At 44.6% G+C, this 12409-nt stretch overlaps 1 protein-coding gene across 4 annotated transcripts in view; it reads right to left on the bottom strand.

Moving 5' to 3' along the window:
- The window catches only part of GSG1L (GSG1 like), a 56462-nt gene that overhangs the window by 26658 nt on the left and 17395 nt on the right, over window positions 1-12409 (bottom strand). For all 4 annotated transcript variants that reach the window (XM_042037821.1, XM_042037822.1, XM_042037820.1 and 1 more), the window contains exon 2: window positions 11021-11068. In XM_042037821.1, coding sequence (XP_041893755.1) covers window positions 11021-11068 — 48 coding nt within the window. The remainder of the gene's footprint in view (window positions 1-11020; window positions 11069-12409) is intronic.

The raw sequence follows: 12409 nt of genomic DNA, 5'->3' as shown, positions 1-12409 counted from the left end.
TTGGTTCACTTGGAGAGTTCCACCTGGATGGCCTGTAACTGAGGATCTGTAATCTCATAAATCAACAGATTCATCTCTTGGTCTTCATCCTGTCCATGCATTTGCCTTGCCTGCTCAACAAACCCACAGCTGCCAGTGCAGAGAAGGGGCTGGGAAGGAGCTCAGCTGGGATGTGCTGCTGTGCCAAGGGCATTCCAATGTGAGACCTCCCAGGAAAGGAGAGTCTTCGACTTTAAAGCAAAACGAAACCCAAAGTGGTTTCAGTCGCACTGCTGCACACATGTTCTCACCAGGGCGGGTGTGTGCAGGGAGCCCACCCAGCATGCAAGCACCAAGACACAAAGTATTCAGCCAGTCTTTCCAGGATTCCCTGGAACAATGCAGAGGATGCCAGCTGTCAAGTCCTCCTCATGTCTGCTGGGCTTTTTTCAGGTGACAAAAATGTGCTGGGTTTGCACGTTCCTTTCTGTCCTTGCCAGGAGGTGTCAGGGACCTGTCTCGCTGTCCTGTCACATCTCTGTGGCACATCAGCTTGTTGTCCTGTGTCTCCCACCCTGATGTCTGAGAAGCTGCAGGGAGGTGGGCACTGCGATCTGGATGACCACTGACATCAGTACCATCACCACCTCCTGTTCTAATACATCTTTTCCTGTCATTTTTGTCCCTGGTGCTTCTCCACCAGTCTGTCACCTCCTCAGCAGTGTTCCTGACAATGACAGAGATAATTCTGTGCACTGTGGGACACTTTGGATCTTTGCTCCCGCCCCACAGACATCCTGTAAGTCCCAGGTGGGATTGCTCTGAACCTGAGCACCACAGATTGTGAGGCTTTTCCGGGAGGAAAAGGGGTCACCAGCTTCAGGACAACCTCCCTGTGAAGCAAAATCCCTGAAAGTACAGGACCTGGGCTCAGTTGCTCACCCAGAATTTGAGATTAAAAACTGTGACTCACCAAAAGATTTCACACAAATCAACTTATAGGGCCCCTGCATCAGAAGGAATCATATCACATTCATATCAGCAGACCTCAGGGCAGGAAGAAGATCAGCACAGTAGCCAGGACATTACAGGACTTTGTGTCTGAGCTTTGCTATTTCCTCATCAATGTGTGAGAGACTGTCTTCTCTGTGGAGTTCATGGTGAGAAGCACCAGTGCCACCTCTTCAAGCTCTCAGCCCTTGCAGCAGCATTGTTACATGCCAAGGAAATTAATTTTCCAGCACTCCCCAGTGAAGTGAACACACTCTTCATTATGGCTGAGAGGAGAACTGTTACCCACAAGATCACTGGGGTTTTAGGCACTCGAGTACTTCATGAACCACCTGGCAAGATCTGTTCCTTGCCTTTCTGTCAGACAGCAGAGAGCAGCAGCATTTTGAAAGAAGATCCACAGATCTGAGTGCATCTCTGCAAGAGCTGGTGATCGAGTTGAGTGCATCTGCCTGAACCAACATGTGAGAGAAAGGATATTGCAGACAGACCTGAATGGATGAAGCAAATGGAGCATTTTTCTGACAGTGAGATAAAGAATCTTTACCTCTGCCTGAAATGAGTCTCACAAAGTTCTTCACAGAACCTGAAATCATTTCAGGTCAGCCCTGGCCACTGAGGGAGGCACTATAAGGGGACATGCTGTCACCTCCCACCACGGAGCACTGAGTCAGGGAGCTCCAGTGCTGAGCTTCCTTTGAAACAGGGATTCTGATAAAAGTCATGGGAATTCTGCTTAGAAGAACTCGAGGCATTCAGTGAGTTCCTGATGAAGGAACCCAAGGAACAGCGTTGTTAATGACTTCCAGGAGCTTTGAGTTGAATTTGACTGCTTGACAGCCAAAGTCCATTCCTTGTTCAAATCCACTGCCATTTCCTGACACAAAACCGCAACAGTTTCTGACTCTGTCTTTTCCGTGAGAGAGCTCTGGTTAACTGAGACGTGTCAAGCCTGAAACGTTCTTCTGTGCTCTTTCCCCACAACATGCCGAGATGATTCTTGTGTTGCATTATTAAAACCATGCCCAGGCTTGTTAGCAATTTGGATTGAAACACCAAGAACTTGGATAACACCTGAATGGGATTATGTGCAGGATGATAAACAAGCATTTGCTGCTGTTTCTGGAACACCAAAGTTCCATAATTTCAATTACAGTTGAGTTTTTGAGATTAATGCAGCCAACAAACCAGTTCTGGAGAGTTTAAACCACATCTATACCTCCTACCACCTACAGTCACATGCAGCCATGGAGTTTGATGCATACTTGTCAAATCAGAAAAGTTGAGTTTTGGTGCCAGCTCACTATGCCAACGGGATCTGATGCCAAATTTTGAGGTCCTATCTCCAGATGAAATAATGAAATCCTCTTCTGGATGCTCCTTCAGGCTGGTCAGGCCACGAAAATGACTGTCAAAGATGCAGTGTTGGTGCATGTTCTCAAGGAAACACTGAAGAGGTGGCCAACAGAGGAATTGCTGGGTGAGTTCAAAGCATTTTGTATCCATAAACATGAGCTGTTTGCTCTTAAAGGATTTCTTTCAGGGAAAATCATATTGCTGTTCCTGAATGATGTTGCTGAGTCATGTTAACCATGTTATACCCAGCAAAGGCAGGGACTGTGTGCCTGGAAATGTCTGCCATGCATTTTGGAGAGTGGCTTGGAAATTATCCGGCATAAAGGAACCCATAAATGAATGTATTACCTGCCATGCTGTGTGACACTGCCTGCTGAAAGCCCAGCCTTCCTGAGCAGTGCCCAAGAGGAAATGGTCCAGAATCGGTATTGATTTCTGAGGGCCCTTTCGGACAGAAAATTAGCTTCCTAATTGGGGCAAGCTCATCTTCAGAATGCCTCAGTGGGAATTCATCCTCCTTAGGACCACCCACCCCCTCAGCCTGTGCTCCCTGTGTATCTGTGGCTGCTGCATCCCAGCCTGTCCCAGAGCAGAGCTGCCCTCACAGGGTCAGGGGTCTGACCAAAGCAGCCTCATCTGAGCTCTTACACTCTGCCACGTGAACAAGTGATCAGGCTGGACCATGGTGCAGGCAGCCAGAGAGCTCTTGGAGAGGTTTAGAGTTCCTCATAACTCAGTGTAACACGTCTGCCCTGACAGCCAGGGTCTATCTGAGCTATGGTGAGACACCAGCTCCAGTCACTCCTCTGCCAGTTCAACCCTGATCCATCTGAGAAAGTCCGATGCAGGCAAGCAGAAGCTTTGGGGGGTTCTCTGCATCATACCTGACAAAAACCCCTTCTATCTGCTCAAAGCAGTGGAGCTGGGCAATGTGTGCTCCTAAACAACCGCTGAGATTCTTGTGCCTGACTGAGATGAAACCCAGAGTGTGGCACTTGAAGGACAAAGCAGTGCTGCATTGCTGAGCAGCTGAGGAGACATCAGTATCCAAGCAATGCTGTCCTGGAGAGCGTGGAACCTTCCCACATCCCCACTGGCAGCTGCTAACCCAGACACTGCTGCTGTTACCTGGGGGAGAAAGCGCTCCTCTCACCCTGAGGTTCACAGTCATTGTCCCCAAGGTCCCTGAACTGCCAGAAAACATAGGGAAACCACAAGAGGCTGTGACGAGTCAACTAGACAGGTATCACCCCATGTGGGAGGAAAAGAACCATGTCTGAGGGCAAGCCCTGGTTCTGGGTGGTGTGAACTTGCATGGAGGAAGCCCTGCTGCAGGTGCTATTTCTTCTTTGTGCAAAAGCATTTCATTCTCCCCCTTGGTCTCCATTCATGCAGCAGCAGCCAGGGAGATGGGGGACTTGTTACCCTTGTCCATGTTGGCAGCAACAAAATGTTCTGCTCATGTGTCTCCTGCTCTGTTTTTGCTGTCCTTGTGTTTCTAGAGTCACTGCTCTGCTTTTTCAGACTTAGTGACTTTGTTGGAACTGACACCTGATCTCACTTAAGTCTCTCCTCTTCACATGAGAGAAGAGAGGTAAAAATAAGGCAAATGGGTGCACACTGAGAAATGTTGTGCACATTGCTTTGGAAGAGCAGCAAGGTCAGCTTCATGTAAATCTCCCTCTCTCTTCCAGTGCCATTCGGATGGGTTTAGTCATTTGCTCTTCTCTGCTACTCAATGTTGGGAATTACAAGCCAGAAATATCGGAGTGATCAATAAAAAATGGTGAAAGGAATAAACCTTGAGCATGTTGTTGTGGCTGGCACCAGGACTGAGCGCTGCTGGTTAATGCATCACATCAGAGCAGACCATCTGCCCGCTCCTCCCGTGCTGCAGAGGGAAAACACTGCGAGGAGCACACCACACAGCCATCAGAGACAAAGCATGACCCTAAATGTCACCTGAGGTACCTGAAAATACCTGTTCTAGTAAACAAAACCAGGCAGCAGGGATAGATAAGGGGCTGGCACTCAGACAAGAGACTGTGCTTTGCAGAACATGAGAAGCCAGAGGAGAAATACCTGCCCCTGCTGAGGGTAGCGAGGAAAAGCCATGTTTTGATTTTGTTTAGCTTTAGCTCTTCATTAGTTTCTTTATTTTGAAAGGTGAGGTGGAGCTGTGACTCATAAAATTATTCTCTTTTCTGTGATGGTGTGTTTTCTACGGCTTCTGATGGTTCTGGCATCGAGCAGATTGAATCCTGTGTATGATGAGCAGACTGTGGGATATCTTTGTATCCATATTCTCTCTTTCCTGGTGTAGTAGTAATATAATGAGTAGAGCAATAAAGTGGAAAAGATGATGAAAAATACTCTAAAGGAGAATTATCCCATGTACCTTACTAAATATATTTGGGCTCAATATTTCCCTTTGCAGACCTACAGTGCAGGGCCTGTGATGTACTTCCACCCTCAGTACTGGGCTGAGAAATGAATGATGTTCAGACCAGTGTTGCCCATGTCTTTGGCATCCCCAGTGTGAAAAAAAACCTGTTTCTTCCTTTAAGAATAAGAAATGTAGCTTGAATGGTAAGAATGGTTTCATCTTTGTATGTCTAATTGCCTTTTAAAACTAACTTCAAGATTCATAACAGAAGTGTAAGAAAATACAGATAAAATACAGGCAACACATTTTTCCTGCATGCTTAATCATAGCTCTCCTATGACAAGTGCACAGGTATTTGTCTGTGTGGGTATGGATTTACCCTATTGCAGATACATGAAGAATAATGCAGTAGGAAGCATTCAAGAAGAATATAGAGACTGTTTTGGAAAGTATACAGTTCTTGTGGGAGACCCAGTTACATTTCTTTTTACTGATGCAGGTCTCTAAGTGCTCCTCTTAGAAAATTGATCCTCTGTTTTTCTTCTTGGGAACATCTACCCAGTACATAAAAAAGGTTTGTTTTTTAACTTGGCTGTTACAAGTCTCGTTTGTCTCTTTTCCAGCCTGAAATCTGCTCTGCGTTGTCCTTCTCGTACAAACAAGTATTTCCCTATTTTTGACCATAAATGTCACTCTTCTCTCTATGTCTTTAAATTTTATTGTAAGTTCTTTGAGCTGAGGCTGGCAGGGGAGAGATGAGAGGTGCTCACAGGGAGCTGCAGGTGGGTACATTGTGGGTACTTGTGGTGGCATGGTGACTTTTTGTTTTGTTCTTTATTTCCCACGGCGATCCCAATATTTCTTTTTCATCTTAATCTCTGCAGAGCAGTGAATTAATGTTTTCATAGAAGTGTCTGTCATCGCTCCAAGAACTCTATCCTGAGGGGAAAAGCTAATTCAGAACCCATCAGTATATATGTAAAGGTAGGATGACTCTTCATGTTCCCCACTTTGCATTTATCAACATGGATCATTATCTGCCATTTGCTCTCAGTCACTCAGTGACTGAGAAGGGTTTGTGCCTGGTTCAGAGGCCTGCAGTAAATCCAGTGGTTTTAAGGTTTTCAAGCTTCAGTTGTCCTTCTAGCTGAGCATTTTAATGTGTTTTAATCAGCTCTTGCTTTTCTTGTGTTCCCTTCTTCACAACTTCTAAAATCACTTTTCTTGCTTCAGAAGGCTGCTGAATCTGTTAGTCACCCTACAAGGGATCTCTTCCTAATATTTTGAATCAAGTGCAGGGGTAAGGCAAGAGTAACAAGTTTCCCACTAATTTCTCCATGTTCATAATCCAAATTTTGTCTCTGCATCATGCATAACATTTCTTGGTCTGTGCATGGGGTTTTAGAGTCAGCTCCTGCTGTTTTGCTTTCTGTCCTTACACCTTCTCTGCTATCAAGTTTAACCCTGCTATCACTGAAGCTGTCCCAAGGGGTGATCACTAAGATAATTCTGTGTTTTTTATCTGAACATGGAATCCATCCACAGAGATTGTGTTGCTCATTAATGACATTACCTCGTTATTCTGATTCAGCTTTAGTACATGACATCTGCTTTGTCTTTCAGTGTAATCAGCACCAAGATGTTATTGTTCCTCTAATTATCTTTCTCCCATCAAATTCCTGGTACACCTATTATGTCAGGATACATTAAAATCAGGCATCTAGTTTTTCTCTTCTCATTAATTGCTGTTGGAGTGCTGGTTTAGGAGCATGTACAGAATTGGCTAAGCTTTCTCTTTTTCCTGTGCTGTGTTTCGGTGAGACTTGGTTTGTTTACTTGCTGTTTGCCATGTGCTACTTTAGCTCTGCCAGCTACTTTTTAGGCAATACAGAATTTTTATTGCCTCATCTCTCCAGGATGCATCATCACGAGCTGTGTAGAGGACGTGCAGGAAGCATCTCCTACCTCTGCCAGGACAGTCTCTAATTTAAAAAGCCCCCCTGCAAGATTTTGGACTGTTAAGTGCTCGCTAGCCATGAGCATTTTCCTTCTGCAGGGTTTTGCCTTGCCTCTACCTCTGTGGTCTCTGAAAAGTCTTGTTTATTGTACGCATGTGAGTTTATCAATAGGTAAGAAGCAGTGCAATACAGGCAGCTGCTGACAGCCTGCTCCCTTGCTATTCCTTGTGGCAATTATTCCACAAAGTCAGGTGCTACAGAGCATTGGAATAACCTAGACCAGGCTGTGCCACACCTGTGAAGAGTTTGCCCTGGGAATCCTGTCCTGTGTTTATGTGGCCATCTCTAAGTGTCGAGCCAACACTAAGGTTTGAGCCTGTTCCTGAGGCAGCTTCCCCACAGGGCTCCTCAGGCCAGAGCCCCTCATTTCCACGCTGTGGGCACTCCAGGTGCTTGGAAAGCCACAGCCTCCATGAGCACCATCCCAAAAACTGTTGGGGGCACATTTCCTGCAAAGCCCTGCTCTTCTCTGGCAAAATGCTTCCAGCACCAGTGCTGCTTCCAGCTGACTTCCCCTGCACAAGGAGTTGGGCTGGGCTCACCCTCCGGCTCTTCCCGTGGCTGATAGCTGGCAGTGATGAATTTAGAGAAGGATGCAGGAGCTGGAATCCCCACACAGCCCCAGGCAGGGGAGGAACACCTGTGGATGTGTCCAGCTGTGGTGTTATCAAATCCCTGAAGCCATTTATCTGATCATTTGATGGGACCTTTTGCTTTCCATTGTGGTGTCATGTTTTCCAGATGTAATTTTTGGTCTTGGTTTCTTCCTTTTGAATGTATCCTCCATGGCCTCTTGGGAGTTCTCTGGGGCACAGATTTGAAACCATGGGAAAGGGATGGCAGAAGTTGCCGTGGGAGGAGGAGTGTGGTGGGGAGTGTCCCAGCCTCAGTGTTCTGGTGGGGCACCACAACAGGGACAAAGCATCCCTCACTGAATAACTCACCTTTTTCTTCCTCAGGCAGCAAAATACTCAGCAGGAGCAAAACTTTTATTAAGTTCTGTGGAGAATATCCCAGAAGCAATTGGGAACTGAAATATCAGGTCCAGCCTACTTTTTTTGACAGTTCCCTTCCAACTACTCTTGGAAATATTTGCTGTCTTACTGCTCACGCCTGTGCTGAAAATTAGAGCACACTTCGTGGGCCCCAACATCTGCTCTGTGAGAATCCATTAAAAGTCCTGGCCACTGTAACCAGCTATTGCTCTATCATTTTTATCAATAGCAAATGTAAACTGTAATGAGAAAATGTTTTGTGTTTTTTTTTTTCCTAGTTAATATCTACCATCATGAAGCTGATTTTGTTAAGCAGATTTGGCACTAAGAACCAGCAACAGCTAATAAATTCAATGTTAGGCTTATGAGGTTCTGACAGATTGCTGGCAGCTGCCTTAAATGCAGGAAAAAGCTCTCATAGTGTGGGTTGGAAATGCTTATTTATACCATACTGTGGGTCTGTTTGCCCCAAATTTTGCTGCCTCCTTTTAGTACATGTCACTGGTGAGATATATGAAAAGGGTACAATAACTGATCAGAGATACACCTCCCAGCTACACTGGAGACCAGCACTAATGCATAAAGATAGGAAGCTCAGCCATAAACTATTAGATTTTTACTGTAAGAATTCTCATTTACGAATGCAAGGTTTGTGGTAAGGATGTGACTAGACCTCATCATAGATGGTTTTATTTACTGTGAGTTTTTATGATAGTTTTGGTTTTTTTTTTCTATATTCAGAAGGTTTTAAATAATCTGGAGGCATTTAATACCACCTTGCTGTTAATTGGTGGTGGACTCAAGCAAAGATGGGCTGTACAACTACGCTAAGTTTGTTCTTAACATGTCTTAAAAGTGAAAAATGATGTGCTCAGAAGCAGGCACAGGCTTCAAGAGCCTGTATTTAGCTTAGAAGTTGGTCAGACAGGGATCCTCTTTGGATCAGGGAAAACCAACTAAAAGGAAAACTTTGGGAAACCGGAGTGCTCATCTGCAGTAATGGAGCTTGTATTGCAGAGACATTTCAGATAAACAAAATTATAGACACATTTCAGATAAACAAGCACTTTTTGGTGGTAAGTGAAGCTAAGAACATGAACGGAAACTGAGTAAGTTGCAATCTCATTGTGAAGGTAAGTTTAGTCCGAAATTTCCCAGTTTCACAATTGCCTGGGAAAACCACAATGTTTGAACTGAACTCAAATCTGCTATTCACAGTATTTCATCCTTTCTCATTTATGTGGACTGGCTGGAACTGAGTAATTGATAAGCCTCTGACCATTAAAGTCAATGCTGAGTGAGGGGATGAAGAAATTAAAGGAATGGGAAGTTCCCTCTAACTGGAAAAGAGCAGATTAAGTCAAGACATTAAAGAATTCTTCAGTGAAAGTAAATTTGGCATCAATTTTCTCTTCACATGTGGTGAAAGTAGCTCTGGGGAGTACAAGACTGATGGTGAAAATTCCAGATTCACCATGTTGCAGTGTGCAACTTGATCTACAGTTGGAGAATTTAACCTCGTTTTGTTTATGAGTCTGAGGGTCAGCACTTTCCATCACTGGCAAAGCATTCCCCTCCCTTTCTGTCAATATGCCTTATAACTCCATGGAAAGCCTTCTGAAATAGATAGAATTTTCTTTATAGCACTACACAGTAAGATCCTTCCTTCCTCAAGAAAGAAATATAGAATAGTCTAGAAATATGTGCTGACATCATGCAGCAACTCTAAAATTCTCCCGGAAAAAAAAAATGCTGACAGCATTTCACACAACCAAAAGAAATCCTAAAAGTAAAGCACTAAATGCTGTTTTGGAAAGTGAGTGGGTGATGCCACCAAGCATTATGCACCATAATGAAGTTCCACAGAAAGTGGATAAAGCAGAAAACCACCCCACTGCCTTTCTAGCAGGCACCTTGTGCTTGCTCTGCTCCGTGTGCTGGAGGGCCCATGCTGTGCCCACAGCCCTTGAGATGGGAAGGGCAGGGAGCTTCCACTCCCCAGCTGCCTCTTTGGCTCCTCTCACACCCTTATCACTGTCCATCTCCTCTCCTGTGCCTCTCCTTCAGGATGCAGTCCTACTCCCATCCTCGTACAGAACTTTCTGGGGCTTTGATATCCTTGCTGCCGTTCTGGGAGCTGCACTAAAAAGCACAAAATACCCCACTGGATTACAGGAAAGTGCAGCTCTCAGATGTGTGCAGTGCTTGCACTGTACAGGATGCTCTCTGCCATGCTCCTGAGTCCTTTAGTGGTGTTTTCTAGCAGAGTTTGTTTCCTGGTGGCTGCTGAGTGTTGAGCTGGTGGTTTTGTAAGAGCCTTTGTGCCCCAAGGTCCCATTTGTTTGTGAGATTTAACTCGGAGCCCATTAGCGACACTAATCCCAGGCTTGTTCTTCCCTTGTGTGCGTAATTTATTTGGGTTTGCTTACAATGAATTTCACAGAGGCTCTGTGACTGTTTCTCTCCCTGCAATAACCCCCTGCTTTATTAGCAGTAATTGACTTTCTTCCTGTTTTCCAGTGGATCAGCATTTCGGGCAAATTAAGGAAATTCCTTGTTCCTTACTCCACTTACTGCTGCTCCACCAAGCCTGAGGAAGGCAGCCTGTGCCCGAAAGGTTTTGGGATTGTCTCAAGTGGTCTGGTGAAATATATGGGGCATCTCGTCAGCTGCGGGCAGCTGGGACCAGGATGGGCTCAGTTCACTTTAATTGAACTCTACATATATTTTTTTCCCTTGTGGATTTTCAAATGTGGGGTAAATTGCTCCTGAAAATGAAATAAATCTCAATAATTAATTAATTAAATGCCAATACCAGGGTGAGAAAAATGTTTGCAGCCTGCTTCTGTGCACTTGAATATATAACTTTTCACAAGGGCAAACCAACCAAAGAAGCATCTGGATGATTTCCTCTCACAAAAAGATGTTTGGTACTGTGACTGTATTTCTCTGATCATAAATGTCTTCATGGCCTGAGGAGACTGTGCAGTGTTTTCTTCCTCACTAGAGGAAGAAGGAAAATGTCTGTCTTACAATATAAATCTTTATTTTTCTTGAAAAAAGTCATCTGAGTTAAGACCAAATAAATGACAGACCTGCATAAAGTGAGCAAACAGCTGTCATAAACCTTTGGTATTTGTTTCAGCTGGCTGTGTGTAATGTGGATGACATGTAGGTCCCTGTGGAGCCGTGCTTCCCCTGCCACTCAGGTACGACAAGACACAACACGGATGCAATTTGTAAAAAGGGAAGAAGCCTTGGCTGTATGGTCTTACCTTTTTCAGAAGCCGGGGCAAGGTCAATAAAACTTCGACATTTTTCACCTTTAAAAGAAAAGCATTGTTTTAGGAGACAGAAGTTGGTTGGTGTTGCTCTGCCTTCTCTTTCTGACTGGGGCTCCTGCCTGCACTCCCAGCCCAGTCTCTGCAGGACCTCAGGGTTGTCTCACACTGGGGACAGACATTTCCCTGTGCCTCCATCCTGCCCGAACCCGCTGTGCTCAAGGGCTGGACTTCCCTTGGGATTGCAGTCCCTTGAGCAGGAATTTGGGTTACAGGGAGTGAAGAACATCTTTTCCTGGCTGAGTCCCTGCTGGGTCAGTGTTGCTCTTTCCCAAGGGCAGGAACAGTGCTGGACTCTATCTAGAGTGACACAGGGACAAACACCTCACAAGGGTGGCACTGGGAGGGCACAGGACTCTTTCACCCACAATTTTGCCCTCTTTCTCATCACCAGACAATGCCTGTGCCCCCCCAGTGTGACCAAACATCCCAGGGCTGGGGGGCACTGCCACGGGCACAGAGGTCTCCATAGACAGATGTGACACGTGTGGCTAAGACTGACAAAACCTGAAGCACAAAGCAAAGCACATAAGCAAATGTATAAACACTTAAAAAAAATGTTTAAAAAGCAGGCAAATGCCTTGCTCTGAGCATCACAGCCTGTGCCACTCCCTGTGCTCCACTGTAAATTAAACTCTCTCTGTTTAGGACCCCACCTCTGGCTTTGCAGGAATTCTTGAGAAGCTTCTGAACAGGAAATGTATCTTAGGGTGGATGCTTTGACCTTTCTTTTTACTTCTTCAGTATCTTCAAAGATGATAAAATAATTCCTCTTCCCTAGATGCATCCATCTACCAAGTGTATGTGTTCCTTTTGACATGATGTCCTCCAAGGTGTCCTGCCAGAGGTCATGGAATAGAGTCCATTTTGCTCTTTAAGATTTTAGTTGATGCAAACACAGCTACAGGACTAGGCTGGGGTTTTTAATTAGCTGTGCTCATTTTTAATTGCAAAGTTGAAAAGACTAATTTAGGAAAGGTGATCCATTAAAAAAGAATAAACAGTGAAATGCCACAGTGATGGTGAAGTCAGTGTGTATTTTTTTCTTATTTGTAATTCAGTATATGTAAAAACCAATATAAAGTGTTCATTTTTCTGGTGTCTTTGTTGGCAAGATTGAGGTAAATGTAATCGTTCAAATGATAGCTGAGCTGAGATAAGAATCTATTATTTTAACGCTATTTTTACTACTTTAAATTTACTTTTTGCAGTTTTAAATCTATGCTAAGTACACTGAGAAGTGATGTGTACATAGTCTGTAGTCTATGTATAAGTAGCTATAAAAGAAAAGGTTTGCCTGACATTGTAATGAACATTTTGATA

Source organism: Corvus kubaryi, unplaced genomic scaffold, assembly GCF_017639235.1.
Source record: "Corvus kubaryi isolate FWS band 111438036 unplaced genomic scaffold, C.kubaryi_AGA036_p1.0 37387, whole genome shotgun sequence".
Classification (NCBI taxonomy): domain Eukaryota; kingdom Metazoa; phylum Chordata; class Aves; order Passeriformes; family Corvidae; genus Corvus; species Corvus kubaryi.
This window is presented reverse-complemented; position numbering and strand designations above follow the sequence as displayed.